At 34.5% G+C, this 25,040-nt stretch overlaps 1 protein-coding gene across 5 annotated transcripts in view; it reads right to left on the reverse strand.

The window, feature by feature from the left end:
• Nucleotides 1–358: 358 nt before the first annotated feature.
• Hcf (Host cell factor) overlaps nucleotides 359–25,040 on the reverse strand; it is a 44,744-nt gene continuing 20,062 nt past the window's right edge. Inside the window, exons 7-17 of one of the 5 annotated variants that reach the window (XM_068366358.1) lie at nucleotides 23,127–23,264; nucleotides 22,616–22,808; nucleotides 21,029–21,348; nucleotides 16,616–16,744; nucleotides 13,867–14,082; nucleotides 13,414–13,590; nucleotides 13,021–13,281; nucleotides 8,433–9,101; nucleotides 7,828–8,247; nucleotides 6,707–6,899; nucleotides 359–3,186 (exon numbers count right to left, since the gene is read on the reverse strand). In XM_068366358.1, coding sequence (XP_068222459.1) covers nucleotides 3,071–3,186; nucleotides 6,707–6,899; nucleotides 7,828–8,247; nucleotides 8,433–9,101; nucleotides 13,021–13,281; nucleotides 13,414–13,590; nucleotides 13,867–14,082; nucleotides 16,616–16,744; nucleotides 21,029–21,348; nucleotides 22,616–22,808; nucleotides 23,127–23,264 — 2,832 coding nt within the window. In that variant the 3' untranslated portion in view covers nucleotides 359–3,070. Of the gene's footprint in view, nucleotides 3,187–6,706; nucleotides 6,900–7,818; nucleotides 8,248–8,432; nucleotides 9,102–13,020; nucleotides 13,282–13,413; nucleotides 13,591–13,866; nucleotides 14,083–16,615; nucleotides 16,745–21,028; nucleotides 21,352–22,615; nucleotides 22,809–23,126; nucleotides 23,265–25,040 lie in introns of all 5 variants that reach the window. The other 4 variants (XM_068366356.1, XM_068366357.1, XM_068366355.1 and 1 more) reach the window with 4 other exon arrangements.

Consider the following 25,040-nt stretch of genomic DNA (forward strand, 5'->3'; position numbering starts at 1 on the left):
TGTTACCAGATCCCTGCCTTTAGTTTTCCCGCTTCTGACGCCATCAACCCTCATTTTCACTAACTATTGTGACCTGGTATCACTGTTTGCGTCTGGTATGCTCGATCGTGTGGACAGGGCTTAAATTTCTTTTGGTGAAATGTCAAATGCTTGCACTTTGTAGAAGTAAGCAATGTGACCTACAGGTGTCAAAATAATAAATTTTATCCTTAAAATTCTGTTTTTGTTGGTTAGCCAACATCCCCATTGAACAGATGATCTACAGGTATTTAAGAAAAATATACATCATACTTTATTTAAGAATATTAATATTTTGATTGTCTCCATAAAAAAATAAGGATACAAAGAAACAACTTGCTTTCACTATCTCAATAGTTCATTTATTCTTACTTTTTGAAAAATAAAATATTAAAGTTTTAAAAGCACTTTCCATACATTTTATATTCATTGCTCATTTCTTACAGCCTAGAGAAACTGTGTTAGCAAATTATTCATTGGTGGAGGATGGGTTCGATGTGAATGCCGCATGATGACCTGAACCCACCCTACACCAATAATGTGTTAATATCTGGTCAGGTACTGGAGCCATTTCCCATCCAGGCTGTCACTGCATATTGAACCTTGTGTTCCTCTCTCATATAATTAGAAAATAAACACTAGAATATCTTATGTACAAAGAGATTGCCTCCACTTTTATTTCAAACGGAGTTCAATAGACTGTACTATCCTAATTGCTAAATGTTTTGTTTTAAAGAAAACCGAGAAGCAAACTCTATGCGAGTTGAACCCCAATCTACCTCCTTTGAACTAAATACAAATCTTCTTTCATTAAATACACAATTAATTAAGCTCTTTAATTGACACTGGCAAGAGGCATGTTGAGAGGCCTGGAAGAAAGTGGAAAACGCCACATGAACCTGCTAGCCAGCCAAAATCTAGAAAGACATTACACACTTTGTTTGTACTTTCCTTGAAATTTAAAACCCAACACAAAGTATATGGGCAACTAGGTAAGCAGGGGATGCCTCCAATTTAACAATCTATACTACAATTATAAAAACAGTTAGCTTGTTCTCAGTAATCTTACAAGGGGATGGTATCTACAATGATTGATGTAAACTATAAATATATTGGGGTCGATGCTTTCCCTATTGTAAGAAAATATGATATGCAGGAAATGGGGAGTGATCAGATTTCTCAAAACAGAAAAGCATAAGCCCTTGCTTCTAATAATTAATTGACAAGACAATACATTTCAAAATAATTATCATATGTAATGTAAAACTACGAGTAACCAAAGATTAAATATCAAGGTGCATGAAAAACGGGAATATTTACAACAAAAATATTTAAAACATAAAACACCTGAAGAAAAAGGAAAACATCAATGACGCTATGATAGTAACAAACCAGTAGCAAAAGTTTAACAGAAAAAAATAATTCTGAGGAAAGAAAGGTAAAATAAGGTAACACAAGTAGTACAAACATTTCACTTCATGTCACATTACAATTTTTTTTAAAGAAATCACAAGATCCTAAACTAAATAAAAACCAACAAAATAAATTCAACACAAATTGGCAGTGAAAAATCTATAAAAACTAGATTTTTCAGTGGTTTTTTTCTTGATGCAATTATAGTACTCTAAGAGTACCAATGGAAGTAAAACGTTGAGCCTCCTATTCTCACGTAAAAATTAGGTGAACAGATTTGCAAATACTGTAGCTTTTTTTTTTTCCTTTTTCCAGTAAGCTAAAAATAACTCAAACTCTTGAAACACATGGCCAAGTAAATGATCAAGGATGAGAATATATACAAGATAACAAAACTATATTTATATTTGTGCTCATATCCGAAGTTGATTACTGACACTTTCATAGAAAACATCATCATTAATAATGCACAGAAAAGTTGAAAATTAAAACTAGTTTGTCAAACGAAAATTAAAAATGCCGAATTGATAAAATGTGAAAGTTGAACGGGAAATTAAATTAAATACATATAGTTTAGGGGAAGTAAAAATGTAGAGCACATGTCCAAAATCCTGTGCCAGGAAGATTTAAGTACTGCAATGCAACTGAACACAACTGATGCAAGCATGCTGGCCACTGATTGTGGAGAAATGTTAGAAGCAGCAATATTTTTTAAATAAAATATTCCACCCATTCTATCTGGCCAATATAAATAATCAACCTAACCAATTAAAGAAAATGGGGGGGAAAACAAAAGGAGTCACAGCTCACTCACTGGCTGTTTGCTGAAAAAATTACCCCAATTATATAATGCAAATTTACAGTCGATTCCAGGCATCCAGAGTAGGAAAGAGGAAGGGTGGGACTCTCATGGTAAAAATATTATCCTCCGGGATGCATGAAAGAGACGAAGACAGAGCAGGGATCCTCACAAAGTTCTCAACTTTGGAAAACGTGTTTGTGACATTCAATGAATGCCTTAAAAATACTTACAAGCTAAAAAGGTATAAAGCAATGACACTGACATTTACACAAAATTAACAGTTGTTTGGATGGACCTTAAGTGTACATTACAGTATATATATAAATTAAATGAAATCATGGGCTATACGGGACCCACTTATCACTTAACAACATATTTGGTTCAGATCATCAAGTTACAACACTTGCATTTGCTAGCTGTGAAAACAGCTAGTCTTATATATAATTTATATATATATATAATTTATTTATATATATATATTTGTATATACAGTTAGAAGTGCATGTGAAAGAGAAAACTTCATGTTATCTCATGACAATACACAATTATAAAAAAGAAATATACTTTACTCCAAAGGGACAGCCAAGGACATCATTCATCTTTTGCATAATTTGGTTACCTTTCATTCATAAAAAGGTTTCCCTAAGTCTATTCAGGAATTACCTAGATATCTCTCTATGTGTTATCAAACACACCTCGGTACAAGTGCACGTTTATGCACTCTATTGCCACACAATATCATCAGGTTAATATCCTTCATTACGTTTAGTCTCTAGGGCTCAAGTGGTTTTCTTTTTAAAAATCTGTCTACTCATTAAAATAAAGATCAACTTATTACTATAGTGCGGAGTCATCTGCCTTAAACTTTTTAACAGCCACAGGGGATCTGTTGTCTGAAGCAGGTCTTCGCATAACTATTTTTGGGCCTCCAGCACTGCTGCCAGTCACTGAATCTGTTAGTGGATTACAAACATTTAAGTCTTAGAAAATCATCCTATAAATATAAAGCAAAACAAACTTCATAATCTAAACTTGAAGCTAAATAAATATCAGTAATATCAAGGTCTATATATACCAGGTCAGCCAACGCGCAGCTTAAGCTGTGAATCACCCATACTGTGACGTCAAGCTTCCCCGTCTCACACACGTGGGTAAACAAAACAAAGGACCGTTACCTTAGTTAGCTACCTATAGAGGTAACGTAAACAATAGGAGACGCAGTGTCCATTATCATTTTATTCATTCATTCATTCCGTCACTAATAATGCCAAGTAACTGCGTATGTGGAAACACCTTAACATTGACCCTCTTGAAAATAGGATATCTTTCAAAAATCCTAAGGCAGAAAGAGAAGTTTTTGTTTTCTCAGATGTTCCACATTTAATTAAATTAGTTATAAATAATTTTATTGACTCCAGTTTTTTCCTCAAGACTGGAGAGTGTATTTCAGATGATGGCATGCGGGAAATGTTTAATAAAACCAAAACAGAATATGGGCTTGCAGATAAGATTAATGAAATGCATTTAACTGTAACAGGTCAACAAAGACAGCGCGTTAAATTAACAGTTCAATTACTGTCTAGATCATGTGCCAACTCATTAAAATATTTAGGGGAAAAGGGACAGTTGGAGTGTCAAAACTGGAATCAAACATCTGATTTTATTCTTTTAATAAATGATTGGTTCGACATAATGAATTCTTCCTCCATGTTTGGAGAGTTTGGTAAAAGCAATGCTTTTGGTATTGATGTAGAAAAACAAATAGGTACACTGCTCAAGGTAATCAAGGTAATGAATACTATGAGTTAAAAATCCTAATACAGAAAGTCTTTTCAAGTTTCAGAAAGGAATAATTTTATCATGTAAATCTACCATTGCTTTGTTTGATATGTTAAAAAGCTCCTATAGTATTGACTACCTACTCACACAAAGACTAAATCAAGATTGCCTTGAACATTTCTTTGGGTGTATAAGGCAAATGGATGGGCACTATGATCATCCTTATGCTGTGAACTTTAAATTTTGGCTAAAAAAAATTTTACTAGGAAAGGAAATTAGAGTATCAAGTGAAAAGAGTAATATCACCACTGCTGAAAAATCTCATGAATCAGCCAAAGACGATGAATCTATAACGAAAGAAAGGGACTTAGCGTTAGAAATATGCCTAACAACGCAGATATTCAGAAATTTAGATTTTGATTTAGAGAAAGATGCTTTAGACGAGGAAGAAGACCTTTTGAGAGCAAATAAAGAAAGATATTGGCGGAGTAATTGAGGAAGAAGCTCTTAAATACATTGATAAATATATCGTAAAGAAATTTTGTGTAAAATATCCCGAGTTAGGAAATAAGACAAGAAGTGCTAAGGAATGATACTTGGATAGCATGTGTTAATTGGGGGGAATTACATGCACCTTCTGGTCAGTTTTTTTCACATTTGTTAATAATGAGCGAAATTTTTAATGCTGTACACGGGGAAGCTCTCATGGAGGGAAAAAATTGTTTTACAAAGCTTTATTTAGAATTAAAAGAGTCTGGTATTGAAGTTCCTGACGATATTATTGCTTTTTTTGTTAAGATATCGTTATATTTTCGAATGCGATATCTTAATAATTTGATAAAGTATAGAAAACCTCAAGGACAACCATGCAGGGAGGCCATAAGAAAAAAAAAAATGAAAGCTGTAACTTATTTTCCAAAGGTAAAATGTTGTTTTATTTACATTGACTGTGTGATAGATCTACGTTCTTAATGGGTCTCGCTAACACTAAGCCCCTTCAGATGACTTAGGTGCGCAGAAGAGGCTTAAAATCGGTACGCTGACTGGTATATCTGGACCGTGAGTAATATACACCAATTAAATTGAATGTCCCAACCCTGAACTATATAATTTACAAAACTGCAATTCTTCAATTACAGTTATCCTGGTGTAATTTTTTTCATATATTGTTACTTGAATGATGCTACTGGTTCCAACACGGCATTATTATACGTATAATGAGTTATGGGCATCTTTTTTTTTACTGAAGACAAACTGCTTAATGGAACCTCTGTGTTAAGGCTCTAGGAGTAATACTATTTTCTTTAACAAGGTATTATTTGAATATTTACTTAAAATTTTTATTATAGGCAACAATTTCCTTAGAAGTGGTTTAAAAAGTAACTTGCTATTTGCATTATGCTAGTAATCAAAGTTCAAGATTTTTAGGCATTATAGTAGCTCCTTTACTGAAATGGCTTGGGAGTTGGCCTGTTATGCACCTAATTAAGTAACAATATTGAAATTATTTCTAATACTACTTTGTAATTCTGTTGTTTGCTATTAAGAATGTGCTACTAAGAACACTTAGTGGGACAAATTCTTTTCCTTGAATGTTATTGGATGCCATTTACTCACCATGAAAACACAAGTTTAGTAGGGACAGTTTTTCTTTTAAACAGATATCCTTAGATATATACTTCATGTCAAGATATATTATCTCATGGTTTTAAAGTCAAATTTTTTTAGATAATCTTGAAACAAATCCTCATTAAATAAGGTCTTTTTATATTTCCACATCTTCCTTTCAAATAAAAAGGGTGAAAGTAAGAAAAAAAAAAATTCACCTGTTACAAAGAAACATTAAATCTGAAATTCTAAGGGATGAATATAACTACTAATTCTTTTCTGTGAACTGTTGACTTTGATAAAGCCTATAGCTTTATTATGGCATTTTCTTGATACGAGTTAAATTCTATCCTACTAGTTGTTATACATTGTCAATTCCCAGGACACCCACTGTGCTGCTAAAATATTTCTTAAGAGTTCCTACCACCCATGGAGCAAATTTTATTCGTTAATTTATAAGCTTTAGAATAACAGATAAATTTTATGTAGCAGATTTAGAAATACAATTTTACCCTTTGTATGTGTGCAATTTTGATAAGAAAAAAAAAATATAATCTTCACAAAAAAAATCTAAATCATTTCAATTTTAAAATTTTAACTTTTCATTAAATTTACTAACAACTTTGAATCTAATCTTTGATAACATTATGACTTTAATAGTGGTTTGGTTTGACAAGTTATATGATGTAGCAATACAGTACTAAAAATATTTCCAAGAATAAAGTAAAGTAAAAAATTTAAGGTTATTTTCCATTTTATGTTCTGGGTTTTGCTATAAGAGAAAATTCAGATAATTAGGGTTAACTAGAGTATATATTTAAATCGTTAACAATTTCAGGTTACATGTTCCCTTTATAGACTGGCTAATTACTCCATCAATTAAATTTATAAAAATTCAGAACTTTTACCTTGAATTTCTAACAAAATACCAATAAATCTATATTAGAATTTTGCTTATCCCAAGTAAAATTAGCATATATATTAGTATTACTAAAACGTAATAATTATAAAAGGAAACACTATATTGTATTATGTACATGAACAACTCATCAACCACCAAGCCAAAGAAATCAAAAGTAAACCTACCTTGTAACCATCTGACTTGTGTAGCAGGACCATAACCTTTGTCGTTTCTTGCTGCTATTCTAAATATAATGGCAGGTTTGTTAGTGGTGTCAATATGTGCTGCAGCTAATTGTGTATTTAACACCGTGCACTGGTTGATGGCGCCACAATACACACGCATAAACGCTAGGTGTGCACCACCACTACTGGTCTCCTGTAACAATTATGTAAATTAATAATCATAAATTAATACACAAATTTCTTGCTTCTCACTCTATAGTACTAGGATTTTTTCAATAGTTCACTTACCATACAAAAAAGAGTAAGGCAAATGAAGACAGATGATAGGGTAGACGTAAGAGCTAGGAAAACATCAGGAGGTAGAGCTTCCAATAAATAATTCCAAATCTAAATTAATTTACCTTCATGCACTATGAATGACAAACTAAAATAAAGACACTCCCTATGTTTCATCCTTTGAGAGAATAGTACAGTATAACATTTAGGCCAGAGGTCAGGTACTGGAACAAATGAAAGTGTTCTTTCATTGCTATCATGAACATAATTATTCTATATTTGAACTTTTATTTTACTAAGTGATATTTATAAAAAAAAAATAAGCCATTCCTCTAAGAACCATATATTCAGAAAGGTTAAAAAAAAAAAAACTATCAGATTACATGTACTACGGGCAACTTGACTGACACTTAACATGCAAAACAATAGAAAAGACATTAAAAAGGAGGAAACCTTTTCAAATACTTCCACATGAGAAATTAACACCTTTGGGCTTGACAATTACTCATGTCCACAACAATTATGCATACATTCCCACCTTAGATTATGTACATACTGCAACTGTAAAAGATATTATATAAATACACTCAAATCTAAAGTAGCATTCCATTTCTATAGTTTTCCTTAATGTTTCCTGACATTCAAAATTATGAAAAACACCCTTGTTTTAAATTTACCAGATAATACCTAAAGAGCCAATACTTTCTTCATTAAAAATCAAAATAATTCTTTGATCAAAAAGGCTTCCATACTTTCAAGAGGTCCTATTTCTGAAGAAAATAAAACATATTTTGTTCTAGGACAAACATCTTTAAAATGATTTTAAGTTTTCTTACTTTCCTCACCTGCTGCTGAGTAGCTGCATTTCTGATGGCCAAATACACTGAATATTCAACAATGTCTCCTGCTGCATTCTGAGGTGGCTCCCAAGATAAATGTGCTCCTTCAGAGGATTTGGAGATTTTTATAGCTGATGGAGCACCAGGGTAACCTGGCAGACATGTCTTAAAAGCAGACACTTCACTCCAAGAGCCTCTGCCACAAGCATTGATTCCTGCAACTCTAAACTTATAGGCAGTGCCTGGCTGTAGCTTAACCTCTATGCCACTGGCCTTCCTTTCAGTAACTTCACCTTCAGCATCAGTATAAGATTCATTTTTGTGGGCATCAGTTTCACTTGGCAGATAATAGGCTTGGACAGTACACACAGTCCCTCTAATTATTCCCACATCATACCATTCAGTTTCTGGTTTCTTTAGTTCACCCTGCAAACGAAAGAAAATCATACAAATTACAAATACCATTAAGAGATTTAGTATGAAAATTATTATTAAAGATAATTTAATGTGAAAATTCATCTCTCAGAAATTTCACTTTTACACACTTCTAAAACTTTCTAGAGGTACTGTAATTACTGTATTGAAAAGCTTTGTAAAGATATAAAACTTACAGGCTCTTGTTTAATGCCATTTGCAAGGGTTGTAGCTGTATCTTCAGTTTTTATAGCCGTTGTTGTACTCATAGACGAATTAATAGCTGCAGATGCTAACGTAGCTAAAGGATCTGTAGTCTCTCCACCTTCTACACCTGAAGTACCTGCATTATTGATTTCTCCGGTGTTTTCTGTGTCCATTGGCTCTTGTTTTATTGTACTTTCTCCGTTGTCATTTGAGGCTGCGCTAATTCCTTCTACTTTTTTGGCTTCACCATCTTCCATGACTTCTGTATTTACATTAGATTTTACAATTTCATTAGATTGTGTACCTTCCATAATTTGTCCTTCTGACACATTTTGTGCTGAACTATTAGCTGCTTCATTCTGGTCTTGGGAAGATGAGGCTACTGCAGCTGTCTGCTCAGTTTGCTCACCCTCCCCTGTTGGCATAATAAGGCCAGCTTCTGCTGCCAAAGCTGCTAAAGCAGCATCGGAGGTCACTGGTCCATCGCCAGAACCAGTGATTGAAGTGGAAGGTTGATTTGCAGATGATGTTGTGGTACAACTTGAAGTTGCTGTAGAATTTGCACTGTTACTTGCTTGCGAAGTCACCAGAGTTACTGTTTTCTGGCCACCAGCAGTTGTTACTTGTACTGTTACAGGTTTACCCCCAATAGTCAAGGCCTGAAAAAATAATTATGATAAAAAAACCATAGTTTTGAGCAAATTAAACCTGAATGGACATATCCATGCAGACTCCATTTACATAGTAATTTTATACTGACAGCTTAGTGTTGTGAGCATTTAATTCACCTTTCAACATATAAGCCAGTAAACCAAATATTTCTTCTTCTGAAATTCTTGTAATTTATGATTGTAGCCAAAATATATTTCTTTACATATTACATAACCTAAATATCACTGAATTCTAGACATTTACCTCTTGAGAAAAAAAAATTTACTCCTAAGAATCTAAGTTTTAAAGGAATTTTATTTTGATAAAATTTATTTTTATACCTATATGATGTTCACATTGCTTCTCTCTAGAAGCTCAGCTAATTTAGATGTTTAGCTCAAATACTACAAAATTTCTCAGGGACCAAACTTTTAAGAAAAGATATCACATTCTTGGACAGAGGACAACTTGGTGTTCTCAAAATAATACTAACTTCATTTTCTAAAGAGAATTTGAAAGAACTTTGGCACACCTAGTTTTAGGGGTTCCAGCGATGTAAACATAGTAAACAAAGAAAGTCTATCTCCCCAACAATTCCAAATTTCTAGACATACTGACAGATTCGTTGGAAGAATTTAGTTTTTCCAGCTTGACTGACAAGGTTTGAATTTACCAAAATATAACAAGAAAGAAGGATGAATTCTTCTTACACTTTACTGCCAAGATGTTCGATTTCCCTATAATAAACAGGAAGAACGATAATTAACTTAATCAACAACCACAAAAACACATTTTTCCATAGAGGAACAGTAAGGCCTTCACACTCCTAACAACGATTTTCTATCATAGTGAACGCAGATCGTGATTACCCAGAAAAGATTCCCTTCAACAATCTCAGCAGTAATTACTAACTAATCCACGCGAATCTCAAAGCAATAAAAATCTAAGTAATCAGGAGATCACGGCTCCACCAATCAACAAAAGTACAACAGAGACAAAAACAAAAGATGATACAGCATACTCAAACCATTGTCATAACCATTGGCCGCTAGACTGTCCAGGGCTTAGTAAGTTGGAAAAGAAAACTCTACACATTTTGGTTTTGGGGAGTAAGTGGCGTTATTAACCAAACTTTAAGAGAGAAACAATATAAACATTGGAGAGGTTTATAGAACTGTAGAGAAGCCTTAAAAGCCTAATAAGACTTATTTTGTTCCTGCTTAGTATAAACCGTTGCGTTCACTCCACAGCGAGCTGAAACCTATTGTACAAGACACTTTCCCATGCTCATCCTATTCATAAATATGATTCTATAAAGAAATGACGAGATGCTGAGAGCATCAAAGGGGAATTTGACCAGACATAATGAGAGCTGCTTTATCTTGATGCATCAAGAGGGTGCAACTGGGATTTTCTTCAGGGAAATGAGGCATCTTATTAATGGGGTTGTATGGACACCTGGTTTTGTGTAATAAAAAAAATGTGTACAACCTATTCGTTAACTGATGACAAGGCGGTAAATATCAGTGTAAAATAATGTAACGCTATCAAAAAGCAGTAAGCAATAGCATAAGAATTAAATTGTTAAAAATCAAACCTTTGAAAAAAATAAAAAGAATACATGTTGCACATTTACTTTATATAACTTTCAAAGAAAATATTTTAGACAAACACTTCATTTATTTCAAAAGGAAGTAAAATACTGTTGGGACTATTAAGTGCGTATATCAACACACCATGGTAACCTTTTCCAGACTTACTTCAGTATTTGAAAAACAAAACTAACTTGTTTTTTAAAGATGTTAAAATAGGTGGAACATCAAAATAAAGAGATTCTATTAATTGGAAATTAAGAGTTAAGTTACCTGCAATATCTGAAAATATTTGCAAGCAAAAAAATCTACCACTATAAACAACAACTGTGAATGTTCTAGCAAAATTACTTTATCAATTATATAACATTTAGGATAAACATCTCACTGGCACTATCAACTTTAGGACTTTGATAACTAGTCTAGTCAGTAAACAAAAGGATCTTTTGAAATGGAAACACAGAAAACATCAACAGCATATCAGATATTCTAAAATGCTATAGTTACACACAGCACTATATTAGGAAAATCCTACAATATAAAGTGCTTTCCTAAGAAACCAATAAAGTTAGCCAATATTATACAATTCAAAGATGATTTTGCATTGTTCATAAGGAAAATTGTCCAGTTATTAGAAGAAAATACCACTAATACTACATTGGTAGGGACAGGTAAAAAATAGTTTAGGGAATTCCATCTAATACATAAACGATACTTAGCAAATAAATCATGTAATAGCAGAACATTTCTAATTTAAAAATTGCTAAATTCTAATTTCAACCTCAATTACAGATACTGTACTGTACCGAACACAACTCTAAACATTTTCAGCTCATCAATAGTTTCTGTATTGCACTAAATTGTAACTAATTTTTTAAAAATAATATAAGTCTAGTAAGCACCTTTAAAGAAGAATTTAATAGCATATAAGAATAAACTTTTTTCCAGTTAGTAATGTTAGTCAAATTACCAAATCTGAGACATTGAGACAGTTGGAATGCCTGTTAGTTAAAATATCTAATTATCAAGTAAACTCTCACTGGGGAACTAATTAAGAAACCAAATACTTTACCATCACACACACAACTTGTCTTTTTCTATTTCTACAAAATATTTTTTTTTCTTATGCTTGTAACTTGGAAAAATTCATTACCAAATTTTTCCCTCAATTATTGTTTAACCTTTTAAATACCCTATTTAAAGTATGTCCCTATAATTGTTTTTGGTCTTATTATAATTCCTGGTGCTTTAACACTGGGTAACTTGATTTCCAGAGTAAAATATTGAATAGAAGTAGATACAATTTTTTTTACCACAGCTTATCAAATGTATACAGAAAAATTAAGTACTGTACTGTATACAAAGCAAATTTTCGGTCATGTGAAATACAACCTTATTTTTTGTCATTTAATTGAATTCTGACATGACTAATGTAATGTATTCATCTACGTTGGGCATATTTGAAATTCCCCAATAATTTTCATATTAAAAAATCCAAGAAATTACGGAATAAATTATTGAAAGCTATACAGCATACCTAAAATTTCCAAGTCATTTGCAACATATCTTTCATTTTCTTTCCTAACCTATTTCACTTTCTTACCAAACTAAACACTTCAGTAACCATTTATCGAAACTTTCACTTTTGGCGAGAAAAATAACCCGGCTGGGATATATTTGTGCTGTATAACATACCAAATCTCCACAATCTCAATTGACACACTATATCCCTAAATAAAACATTCCCTAAGGTCTTTTTTATAGTATTTTCTTTCTAGCTATTCTCCCCTGGTTATGTGTCATCAATAAGCTATGTATATACGTTCTTATAACTTATGCCGTTATTAAGCTATATTCATTATATGACACTATTCTTTACGCATCTCAATTGTGAAAATATGAAAAAATACTACCGTATATAAAAATGCATGTAATATTTTTCCTTTTTAAATTAAAATCTAGAAAATTTCTTGACAGAATTTACCCCATTTCTTCTGGTTTGTTTACAGTAAGTAGTCCTACTACCGTAACTTTATCTTTAATTAATGTTCCAGTGTTCTTAAAGTCAAAACCTTGTAAAAATACATGAATTCTATATCATAAGTAGGGTAGCTGTTTCAGTAGTTTTAAGATTTAAAAAAAAAAAAATTCTCATTCTATAAACAAGTAATGGTTATCATACCTTAGTGACAATGACCAAGACAAGTTATATGAAGTATAACTTGAGAACTCAATTCCTATATAAATATATAAAACTCCATATTCCTAAATAAACATGTAAAATGAGCTGCTTATCGGGTGATAATAAACTGGGGACTGATGATAATGTGCTCACCTGCTGCCCTGATTGCAGCAAACCCTGGGCAGGAACAGCAATGATCTGGCCTGACCCAGTGTTGAGGAGAGTTGTGGTGGTACTAGGTGTGCCAGACTTGGCAGCTATGGTGACTGTCTTGGTGTTGGCACCAGCCTGCTGCCCGGCCTGCCCTGCCACCGTAATGGTCATGGGCTTTGTGGCAGACTGGGTAGTTGTGCTGCCACTAGCACCCCCAGATGATACCACTACCATTTTCACACCACCACCACCAGCAGGCACCTACAACACCATTTAAGGGACAACATTAATGTCAGGAAGTGTGATGGTAAGGGAAGGAACTATGTCTCAACTGTCTATCGTTCTATGGATTTCTAAAGACAGGCCAAGGTAAAAACAGTTTCAGCTTCTAACCTGAGCAGGCTGTCCTCCAGCTAATGTAGTTGTAGTTGTGGTTTGCAGTGTTCTGATAGCAGAGGCAGTTGTTACAACAATAATTTGTGATGTTTGAGGTCTGATTCCACTTGCACCAGCTGCTCCGGGTTTGGTTATAACAATAGTCTGCTTCCCTCCAACAGTTGCGGTACCAAGCTAGAAGAAAGGCAAATACTATAATAGTTTCCATTACTCTACACAAGGTTTTGTATTAAAGAGCAAGAGAAAAGGCAATCAAATATTCATAATCATCTAAAAGAAATTCAGTTTATTTAGCCTTTAGTACTTGATAACCAAATAGGAAAAATTACAATAATACTAAGTATTTTTTTCATAAGAGATTTCAAGTGTTTATATCAATCACCATGAAAAGGTAGAATCCTTAGTGGATAATCAATTTCATCACAAGTATAACCACCAAAAGACAAATACCTGTTGTTTTGCTATTACAATATTCTGCCCTTGTACAGCAGTTTTCACGGTGGTTGGAGTGCCGCCTTGAAGGCTCAGGATCTGGCCAGATTGAGTAGTTGATGTTGTCATGATGGGTTTGCCAGCACCTGCTGCTTGAGTGGTCACAAGTTTAACTATAGTTGCTCCTTGTCCACCCACACCAGGTTTACTCTGAACAAGATTAACTTTGGACATCTGCAAATAAAAATACTCGATAATTTCTTAGTAATTACTGTCTGATAGTAAAATTAACATTTCCTCAAGTTGAAGATTACTACCTTCGTCTAAACTTAGCTTGTAACTAAAGTTCTTCTTGTATGTCAGAAATCAGTGCAATTTAAAACTAAATTTTCATGCAGAGTTAAAAGAGAACTAAATAGGATAATCTTTTTTGTTGGAGTGAAAATATATACCAAAATACAGACCATTACCTTGCCTGAGACTTTTTGCATGACTAAGAACAATATCAAACAATTCCATCAAAAACTTTGTGATCTTATCTGGCTAAACAAAGCCCATTGAATAAAGGAATGGGTCCTTTTCTTTACCTACTTCCATACAAGCCTTGCCCCTTGCCCTCACATATAGAAGCTTTCATCTTAAAATCAATAATTTTCTATAAAAAAAATCAACCCCAGCTACACCATGGATACCTATATTTGGGAAAATTTTAAGGGGATAAGAAGTCATAGCAATAGTCCCTATGAAACAAATTCTTAAGCTAAGGATCAAGATGTCCGCTGTAGAATTACAAAAGCTAAAATAAACTAATAAGAAATACTAGTGAGAATGAGCAACACGGTTAATCTACTCGAGCCCTGTGTAGGGGACATATAAATACATTAACAGTAAAAAGGAAGTGGAAGCCAAGATATTGAACAAAATTATTAAATGTTGCAAGTAATAAAATGAGGATTTGGTTTGGAAGAAACATAATTGGATATCTTGAAGATACAGTACTGAAGCTATATGGTACAGTACATTGATGGTAGGCAATTTCAATATATATTTCATTCCTACCAAGATTACAGCTTAGGAATTGTAACAACAGTATATTCAGTTATATCATTATTATTATTTTCTAAGCTACAACCCTAGTTGGAAAAGCAGGATGCTATAAGCTCAGGGGCTCCAACAGGGAAAATAGCCCAGTGAAGAAAGGAAACTAGGAAAAATTTAATATTTTAAGAACAGTAACATTAAAATAAATATTTCCTATATAAATTAAAAAAACTTTAGCAAAACAAGATAATACCAAATAATACGAAAGAGAAAGTTTCATGATGGAAATGTATTTAAACAACTCGATAAAATCAATGTTTTAAGATTAAAACCTGCAAAACTGTACAATTAATTGCATAGAATTCAGTAAGTTATCACAAGAATTTGGGTACTGGGTAAAGAATTTTCTATAGTATTTTACTCTTATTCCCAAAAGAGAAAACTAATCAAGGAAGTAGTTATCAAACCAGCCTTTTAATTACTCCTCTATACTAATACTGATCTTATATATGGCAATTAATCAGATTCGTTAATTTTGTATGACATTCAGATTTAAAATACAGTCAAAATCTATATTAAACTTGACCTATGCTTATACCCTCATTAATGGCAAGAAATTTAAGTGAATATGAAAGGTCACTGGAGAGAATTTCCAAAAACAGCATTTAATCATACAGGTATATAAAATTTGACCAAAAAATTGATTTTAAAAACATCACACTCTCCTCCAATTACAATAAAATCTCTCAAAAACATTATGCGACAGACAAAAATAAAATATAAAGGATTTCTAGGTGAATGCTACATATAAATCTAAATTGATTTTACATTAAGTTTTCAATTCTGAGAAACTAAAGGGAACCTTCACTTCTATTTGAATCTCTCCAGGCCATAAAACACTTAAGCGTCACATTTCTCTGTTTGCTCAACTTTTACTGCTGTTCATCTAAATTATATCTTGTGTATTTAACAATTTTACTTCGATTTTACTAATAGAAACATTTGTCTTTTTCTTAGCTAGAGAAGCAATAGTTTCAATTTTCTCAAATAGCTCTATTGCTTTCTTTTAATTCCTGACTTCTTTCATAGTAGCATTTGTTTCCAACTTATATAATTTTACTCGTAAAATTAGTTTCCTTCCCTCTAGACCTTCCTCAGAAGTTTCTTACTAATGTTACCTACATATCAACTGAAACTTCATCTACTCATTAATTACTTCAAAGAAAACTTTTTAATATGGTTGTGGCTTAGTGTGTGTTTAAAGAAATATTTTGTAAGAAAAACAAAAGATTATCATCCGAGAAGAATAATATCCACCAATACATGCAAAGACAAATACTACAATCGGCAAATTCTTTTGTACTCACAGGAGTAAGACCTTTACTGGTCAATTTTCGCAAATGGCTCTATTGCTCTTCTTTTCATTCCTGACTTCTTTCATAGTAGCATTTGTTTCCAACTCGTATAATTTCACTCGTAAAATGAGTTTCCTTCCCTCTAGACCTTCCTCAGAAGTTTCTTAATAATGTTACCTACATATCAACTGAAACTTCATCTTACTCATTAATTACTTCAAAGAAAACTTTTTAATATGGTTGTGACTTAGTGTGTGTTTAAAGAAATATTTTGTAAGAAAAACAAAACAAGATTATCATCTGAGAAGAATAATATCCACCAATACATGCAAAGACAAATACTACAATCGGGCAAATTCTTTTGTACTCACAGGAGTAAGACCTTTACTGGTCTTGACCAAGGTCACAATCTGTGGTTGTGAACCAGCTACCCCACTCTTCTGCAAAATGAACTGTTTTCCTCCTTGTCCAGTCACAGTAGCCCCCTGAGTGTTTAAAACCTGAAAATGACATTAAATAGTCACTTCTAAGGGGATATATATTTAGCCAATCCTACAATAACGTAAAATTCTATGTAATAAGTCATTATATAAAACTATGGACACACAGTCGCAATTGGAAAAATATTCCAAGTTACAGTCAGTGCACATCTGAAAATCTTTCCTGCATATGTTGGAATGACGAAATGGTTTGTTTGTTCGTTAAACTTATTCAAATAAAATTGTTCAATTGTACTATTTTATTCTGTTGCTTATGCAGAATTAGCTTATTTCTTGTGTACCATAATGCTTTAGGGGTAAATCGACTATAATTAGTTTGGCAGTTATGGTGAGAATATATTTTGAGGGATTTATGACTTGCTTAACCCTTTTACCCCCCGGCTATTTGGAACTTTTCAACCCTTAACCCCCAAGCATTTTTTTTTTTTCAAGCACATTTTGCAATATATATTTTTCAAATTGCTCTAACAGCTTTAATTTTCGTCATAGAGAGGTCAGGCTGGTCTAATTCTTTTGGAAAATGCCTGAAGTTTTTCATAAAGTTATCAAAAATATGCAACAAAAAAAAAAATGTAAATAGCAGATTTTTGCAAGGACGTACCAGTATGTCCATGGGGGTAAAGGGATGAGTTTTGTGAAACGTACCAGTACGTCCATTGGGGGTAAAAGAGTTAATAGAATTGACAGTTCTATGGCATCATTTTCCTTTCTGTCCCAGTAACTTATCATATATTGGTCTATTACCATATTATTACTATTATTATAGCTAGCCAAGCTACAACCCGAGCTGGAAAAGCAGAATGTAACAATCTCAAGATCATTAACATTAAATTATATCAAACATACATAAACTATGAGACTTCTGCTAACCTGTTCAACAAAAAAACATTTGCAACGAGTTTGAACTTCAGAAGTTCCACATATTCAACTGCCAGATCAGGAAAATCATTCCACAAACTGATCACAGGTGGAATAAAACTTCTAGAATATTATGAATGATAAGGAAACACTTTGAATTAACTGAACGCCTATTACTGGATGGTGCAGTTTGGGAAGATCTGAATGCAAAGGATGGTCAGATCTATGAAAAATCTCATGAAACATGCAAAAAGAACTAACAACGTCAATGCCAGAGACAGGCAATAACCTGCTTCATTGAAATTTTTCATGTGAGGTTGTCAAAGAAGGTTGGACCAGGTTGTAAGCTCTCTTGGAGCTTCTATGAGCAAATCTTAAAAGACCTGGATACCACTCCACTTGAGGCCACTTTGGCACTACTTGCGTTGATATTAAATTTTGTAATGCAGTTTTTTTGGTTCAAAGCCTGATGGATTATGCAGAAAAGAGTAAAGGCTTAGACATCCATCTCATCCCTGGGGTGTTGAAAGGCTTCCTCCATTACCTTTGCTGGGTCCGGGACTGGAGAACAATACAATGCTAGTTTGTGCTTCAGGTGTATGCTAAACAAAGGCAGGAGACCCCTCACCACTTTAGGATTCAAAGACTATTCTCAACCATCTATCATCCCCAGTCAACTCAGATTGTCTGCTATCATAACCATTTTCCCCAAGAATGAAACAGGTTGAGAGTTGAACGATGTTCACCTGATCCACATGTTGCATCCCTACCACCAATTGGCAAAGTTGGTGAGAGAGCTTCCTTGCTTGTTGATGTATATATCACTACAGTCATGTTGTCATTCATTAACACTACTGACTTTGGACAGTATCCAGGAAATGGAGTAATGGTAGGTATGACACTTTCATTTCCAAGTAGTTCCTATTCGAGAATAGGAGGAAGGCTGACATAGCTGCAGCTTCTAGATTCTGCAACTCAGAAGCAAAGAAGGCAGCCGTTTGATGAATAAACTACTCATAGGAGGTACCTGGTGTAAGGGCAGCAACATCTGGGTCAATAGGTAAAAGGTTAGGGTGTGTTCCTATAGGCACGTAAAACTTGTGCTGATGGGAGAAACGGAGGTAGTCTTGATGACCTACTTAATCTCAAGGAGTTCTATGCTACTGAAATCTGTTCATTCAACAAAGCTAAAGTATCCTTAGCTTGGTTAGATAGGGGAATGTCAAACGTATGACAGGCCCTCTATGGTTCTGGAAAGAAACCGTCAATAAGGCATGTCTCGCAACCACAAGAGCGCGAGAGGTTTCACCTAGGCCGTCAATATGGTGAATAAGACCCATTATATTTATACAATTTGATCCTTCTCCTTGGCCCTGAGACTGGAACCTCCCAGGGAGTAAGAGTCCTCAGAGAGTTCTGCTGGAGACGTATGTTTAGGCCTGTACACTGATTGAGTAGGTTCTTGTTTAGGAATGAACCTTGCACTTCTGTTCTTTTTGGGAATGTCTTTGCGTTCTTGTTGAACTTTGACATATAAATAGAGCGAGGGAGATCTAGAATATTCATAATTAAATTTTCTTTCCGGTGACACTGGCTCATAATAAGACAGCGGAGGAAGATAGAATTTTATCCCCTTCTCAACAGATAAGTGTCGAACACTTTGTTTCTGCAACCAGTAATCTTTTTTATGCACATCACTTCTTTCTAAGCTTTCCACTTGCATATCTGTTCTATGCCTATGCAGTGCATAAGCTGTTGCAGGGGAACTAGTTCTCTGACATTTATATCCTCGTGACATACGATACTCTGAAGCAGGAGAAACCACTTGGGAAAAGGAGGATAATGCTCCATACTTCATTTTCTTTCATTAGATGGAGGACAAGGTCTAATGTCTAACACTTTAGATTCTTCCCCATAACTTGGAGGTTTTGATCCATGTATCACAGATGAGCAGTTGCCATCCTCCAAGGGAGATAGTAGAGAAGAAACAGGTTTGTTATTAGGTATACGTTGACTGGCGGATGAGTGTTCAGGAGGACGACAATGATGGTAGCGTGTACAGTTGGCATGCCAACTGGAGAATGCGTAATAGTGGCATTGCATTCAGCTGGTGCATGCTCGCTAGGACACGGGTTGTTTGCGGGACTACGGACACACTGCAAAGTTAGCACTGGCACTAGGGCGATAAGACACAAACAGTTGATCCTTTTGTCTAGAAAATTTATTAGGAGAACGGTGAAACACTACTGCACTCTTCGGAGAAGCTGACCCTGCAGAACCCTGTGGAGTACCCAAAAGGGTTCCTGATTTTCTAGGAGAAACTTATTCCATTCACTACTTCCCTCTTGAGAGTTGCAGGAGAGCTTGTGTATGAGAAGCACTCAAAGGTGGATAATAAGAATCCTACAAAGTGATGAGAGGCATATGAGGAGAGACATGTTTACACTTGCAAAATGACAAGGTATGCATTTCGGTGTATGCTGTTAGAACATTTTTCTCACCTGTAAAGATGAAACCAGCGAGTAATCTCCTTGGTCCCCAACATCTGCCATAAGCAACTGCTCATAACCTAAAACACTCATTGCAGAACAAGTAAAGTTCTCAAACTCAGGAGATATCAAAGGCACTTCTACCGAGGCTTTATCCTCAGTTTGTAAAATAGTTAGAGAGTTGTGATCACTCGCGGCATTTTCGGCCTCACTAAGAATGGCAGGAGACACCTCATCAATAAACTTATGAACAAAGGATTGGCCATCATCCTTCGTTAAACACAAGTTTAGGGCTGAAAAAGAATGCTTCAGTTACTTTCCTCCTTTCAAAAGAGAAGCTGTTGGTGGGGAACGATCCCGTTTAGTTTTCTTCTTCCTGCAACTTCTCCCATTGGGAAGACGACCATTTCCTGCAAACATCACAAGGGGAATCCACATCACATCTCTTTCCCCAAGACATAGCACACAAGGGATGGGGATTGATTTTTACAGTACACGAAGGTGCTGCAAGTATGACCTTCAGGACCGCTGCAGGTTCGCATATACCCAGGTTTAATACTCATTCTGAGAATAGAGGAAAAGTTTCACAAAAAGCACAGGAGAGAGGCCAGTAACAGATGACCATTCGTTGTGGTACCCAAGAGTTAAGTTCACAAAAAGCACTGGAGAGAGGTCAGCAACAGTAACCATTCGTCGTTATACCCAAGAGTTAAGTGGCAGCGCATACGATAGCATCATCTCACCGGAGCGCTAGTGGGTACATGGCGCAACCATACAATTTTGTTATGCCCACAAGAATTCTTCTATATAGTCATAAAAGAGTGTGCCAGAGCTTACACAAAATAAAAGAGCTTTGTATCTGTGTAGGAACAAACTACAGTACTGTAATTGTTAAAAACTGAAAAAAAAAAAAAAAAAAAAAATCAAAATTTCTTACCTGACAAGAAGGTGAAACTAATCTGACAGTTTGTCCTGCAAGACTTGTAGCAACCTTAACCCCCTGTGATGTCACTAGGGTATTGGGTTGCACTACTTTGACTGAGGTAGGGGATGTCGCTGATCCAGTATTGGTTGTAATCTTCTGGGTAGCAGCTGCTGCTGCCGCCAAAGCAGCAATGCCTGACATCCCTCCCGGAGTGGTGGCGGCAGTTGTAGCTGGGAGACCAGCCCTAAGAATTTGTGTAGTTTGTCCACTTGCCCCAATCACTTTAATTTGACCAGCCCCAGGTGTTCGCACTCTGACAATATTCCCTCCAGCTGCTGAAGTAAAATATTGCAGAAATTAAAATGGTTATATATAAACCTAATTCATATTACACATGTAAAATAACAAATTATATCTAATGTTTGCAATAAAATTTCTAATGATATAAAAATCAATCTTTTATTATCCCCTATCTAGAAGATACTGTTTTTAAAAAGTTTTCCATACAAACCCTTTTTTTAATCATATTTGTCTACATTTATGTCTCAAATGATTCCAGGTTCACCAGACTTATCTCTCTCAACACAAGCAACAACAGTCCACGAGTATATCTTAACAGTCAAAATTTCCTATTCCCAGGTGTTAGGTAACAGAGATACCCACTCAAGAACACTCCCTGCCCTTACCAAGTCACTGCTGTGTTTGTGGGTAACTCACTGCTCCATAGCAGACCTCAAAATGGTGGTGAATTAATAAGGGAAGTATTAAGAGCAGTAATGTGCCAATTGGATACACTGTAATATGGAAATTACTGAGGACTAAGACATCTTGAGAATTTTATAAATATAAAGAAAAGGCTAAGAATATTTTTTAAATAGATAATTGTTAATTTGACTTCCAGCCACAAACATTACCATAAGAATATTTTTAATAGATAATTGTTAATTTGACTTCAAAGCATCAGTCGTGATAATGAGGGAGCTACAGGAAAAAGAGCCTTGCAATGAGGAAGAGATTATACTACATATGTGGATCTTGAAATGCCATTTAACAGAGTATTTAGACAAATGATTAAATTGGCATTACAAAGACTCATGATAAGAGTATATGATGCTGTCCATCGAGGATGTGTTCTGTAAACTTTTGCTGTTTACTGAAGCAATGAAAGTTAAAAAGCACTCTGGGAAAGTGGGCTATGGGAGCTGCTTTATACAAGCTAACCCAGAGTTAATAAAAGAAGCGGAGAATGAGGGGTAAGCAGCTCTTTTAGGAGAAGGACACTCCAAAATCAAAACATTGTTCTCTTGCCTTGGGTAGTGCCATAGTCACTGTACCATGTCTTACACTACCTTGGGTTAGAGTTCTTTTGCTTGAGGGTACACTCAGGGATACTCTTCTATGTTTCCTTATTTCCTTTCTTGACTGGGGTAGTATTTTCCATGTTGGAGCCCTTGGGCTTATAGTAGCCTGCTTTCCCAACTAGGGTAGCGTAGTTAGTGATAACAATAATAATAATGTGCCTGTTAATATACTGGACCATTTAGCACAATGACATCCAAACATCTTCAAAATATTTACAAAAGAAAAGTGCTATCTTACCTCTTACGGTTTGTGGAGAAGTTGGTGTCATGGAAGTGATGGCACCAGGAGTGCTTGGTCTCAAAACGGTCTGGGTGAGAGTTATGGGTTTGTTGGCCGGAGACGCAGGTATACTAGGAGTAGCTGGTGAGCTGGTTGGAGTTGTTGGTGTTGCCACAGTTGTTACAGGTGTAGGTATATCATACTTTTGGATCTGATTGAGGAAAAAGTTTAAAAACTTGAGGAAAAACAGTACTCATCAAATTAAACTCAACCAAGTCTTAAACCATAATACAATATCATATAGCTGACTTGAGGGTAAGGTATAGAAGGACAGATATATGCAAACTCATGAACATTGTTATGCAAGATAAAATAATAAAACATTACAAGATCAACCTTTGCCTAGACAAAACTGACATAAGGTGCAAGGCAAATATGTAAAAAATTGCCTATGCTTAATACCTTTAATAATCTAGACTTCAACTGACAAAATTCAATACTTTTAATCACATAAAAATAACAAGAGTACCTGAAGAAGGTATGCATCTGCCGTAGGCGTAGATCCCCAACAAACTTCCAATGTAGTAGTTGATGCCCTTACAAGTTGTACTCTACCAGGTGAGCCAGGAACACTGGTCTCTAGGTACCATAAATCTTTGCAACATACCTGAAAATGGGATTGAAAAAATAGCATTGAAAAACATGCAATATTGTACAGTGCTTCTTTATCCTGAACTATCTTTAAGTTCAATGTTCAGTAAATGAATACAGCAATACTACATATTTAAAGCCTATATACATTCTGACCATTAAGAGTAAATCTTTCATACTGCTTATTGCCAAGAAAGCTAAGAGGAATTCCAGAAAAAAAAAAAAAATTATTCAGACACCTTACTTTTTCTTTTAACATTAAACCTCCGGTTCAACATAATTTTTTCTCCTTGATGCAATATTCTGATTATAATAGAAAGTAAAGCTAAAAACATAACATCGAAGACGGTCCCTAAATACAATTAGCAATGTCACTTGTCTCATATTATGCATTTCTTCCTTTCTTGCTGAACGATTTTAACCCTTTTACCCCCAAAGGACATACTGGTACGTTTCACAAAAGCCATCCCTTTACCCCCATGGACGTACCGGTACGTCCTTGCAAAAAAATGCTATAAAATTTTTTTTTCATATTTTTGATAATTTTTTTGAGAAAATTCAGGCATTTTCCAAGAGAATGAGACCAACCTGACCTCTCTATGACAAAAATTAAGGCTTTTAGAGCAATTTAAAAAATATATACTGCAAAATGTGCTAGGAAAAAAATAACCCCCTGGGTTGGAAATTTCCAAATAGGCTGGGGGTAAAAGGGTTAACTGTGCTGATTATTTTTCAATTTTTATTCAAGAAAAAATATGTAAGATAATACTAGGACTAGACTAATATTGAAACTCTGCAGTATAGTTATACAGTTCCACCATCGACAGTCCAGGACATTTGGTTCCAGAGCCTTGTAAGATTAATGCAAAATAATTTTGTAACACCTCAACTGGCAAATAATACACATCATTATACATATCCTGCACCTCTTAATCATATGGCACTGATAGAAACCTAAATTAGACAGTATCAAATGTGAATTAAGTTAAGTGAATTAAAAACACCATGATAAAATATAAAACTTAAGACATTTTTGTATTAATCAAGTTTGTACAGAGTTTTGACTAAGCCAAGAAAGCTGTAGAAAAGGCAATAATATAATCTTACAGTGGTATAAAAGAAAGTTTAACCTTGATAAACTTCAATTATTTTGTTAAAAAATGAGGTTCCCATAATTATTCACGGTTTAAAGGTGGTGCCTGACTATAAATTGCTGTATCTGTTTGAGGCTCGAGGTGAGGATGGCAGGTTCATCCTTGCCAAGATTCTTGGACATGATGTGTCCTACTATGCGAGCGGAATTTTTAGATTTATTTCAGAAGCAGGTCTTCTGAAAACTATAACTTGATGGTGAACCTGTACTACTTTATAATCAAAGCACAAATAACCCTATTTCAATATAATGTAGTAAAATTCCTCTCAAGGTAGGTAAGTTCTACAAATAACATATCCATAAGAACAAAGTGAAAACATTGTGTTCTAGCTAGTAGACTCGGGAAAAGGTTTATTGACCAATTGTTATTTCAAGCTACTGGCATGCTTGTATTCCTCATTCATTTTACAGCAGCCTGGCCACTTTGGGACACTTCGATTCAACAATTACGAGGCTAAAATAGTACTGCAGATCAAAGTAAATAGCTAATCTATTCTTACAACGAATGAAAATATATTCTGAACTGCACAAAATTTAGAATTTTTTAAAAGATTTAGCATTAAGAATTTTGTACAGATGAAAAAACTATACTCCTATTTTCAGCAAAACAAGTCAAATTGAAAGAGAAAACACTAATAT

Source organism: Palaemon carinicauda, chromosome 44, assembly GCF_036898095.1.
Source record: "Palaemon carinicauda isolate YSFRI2023 chromosome 44, ASM3689809v2, whole genome shotgun sequence".
Classification (NCBI taxonomy): domain Eukaryota; kingdom Metazoa; phylum Arthropoda; class Malacostraca; order Decapoda; family Palaemonidae; genus Palaemon; species Palaemon carinicauda.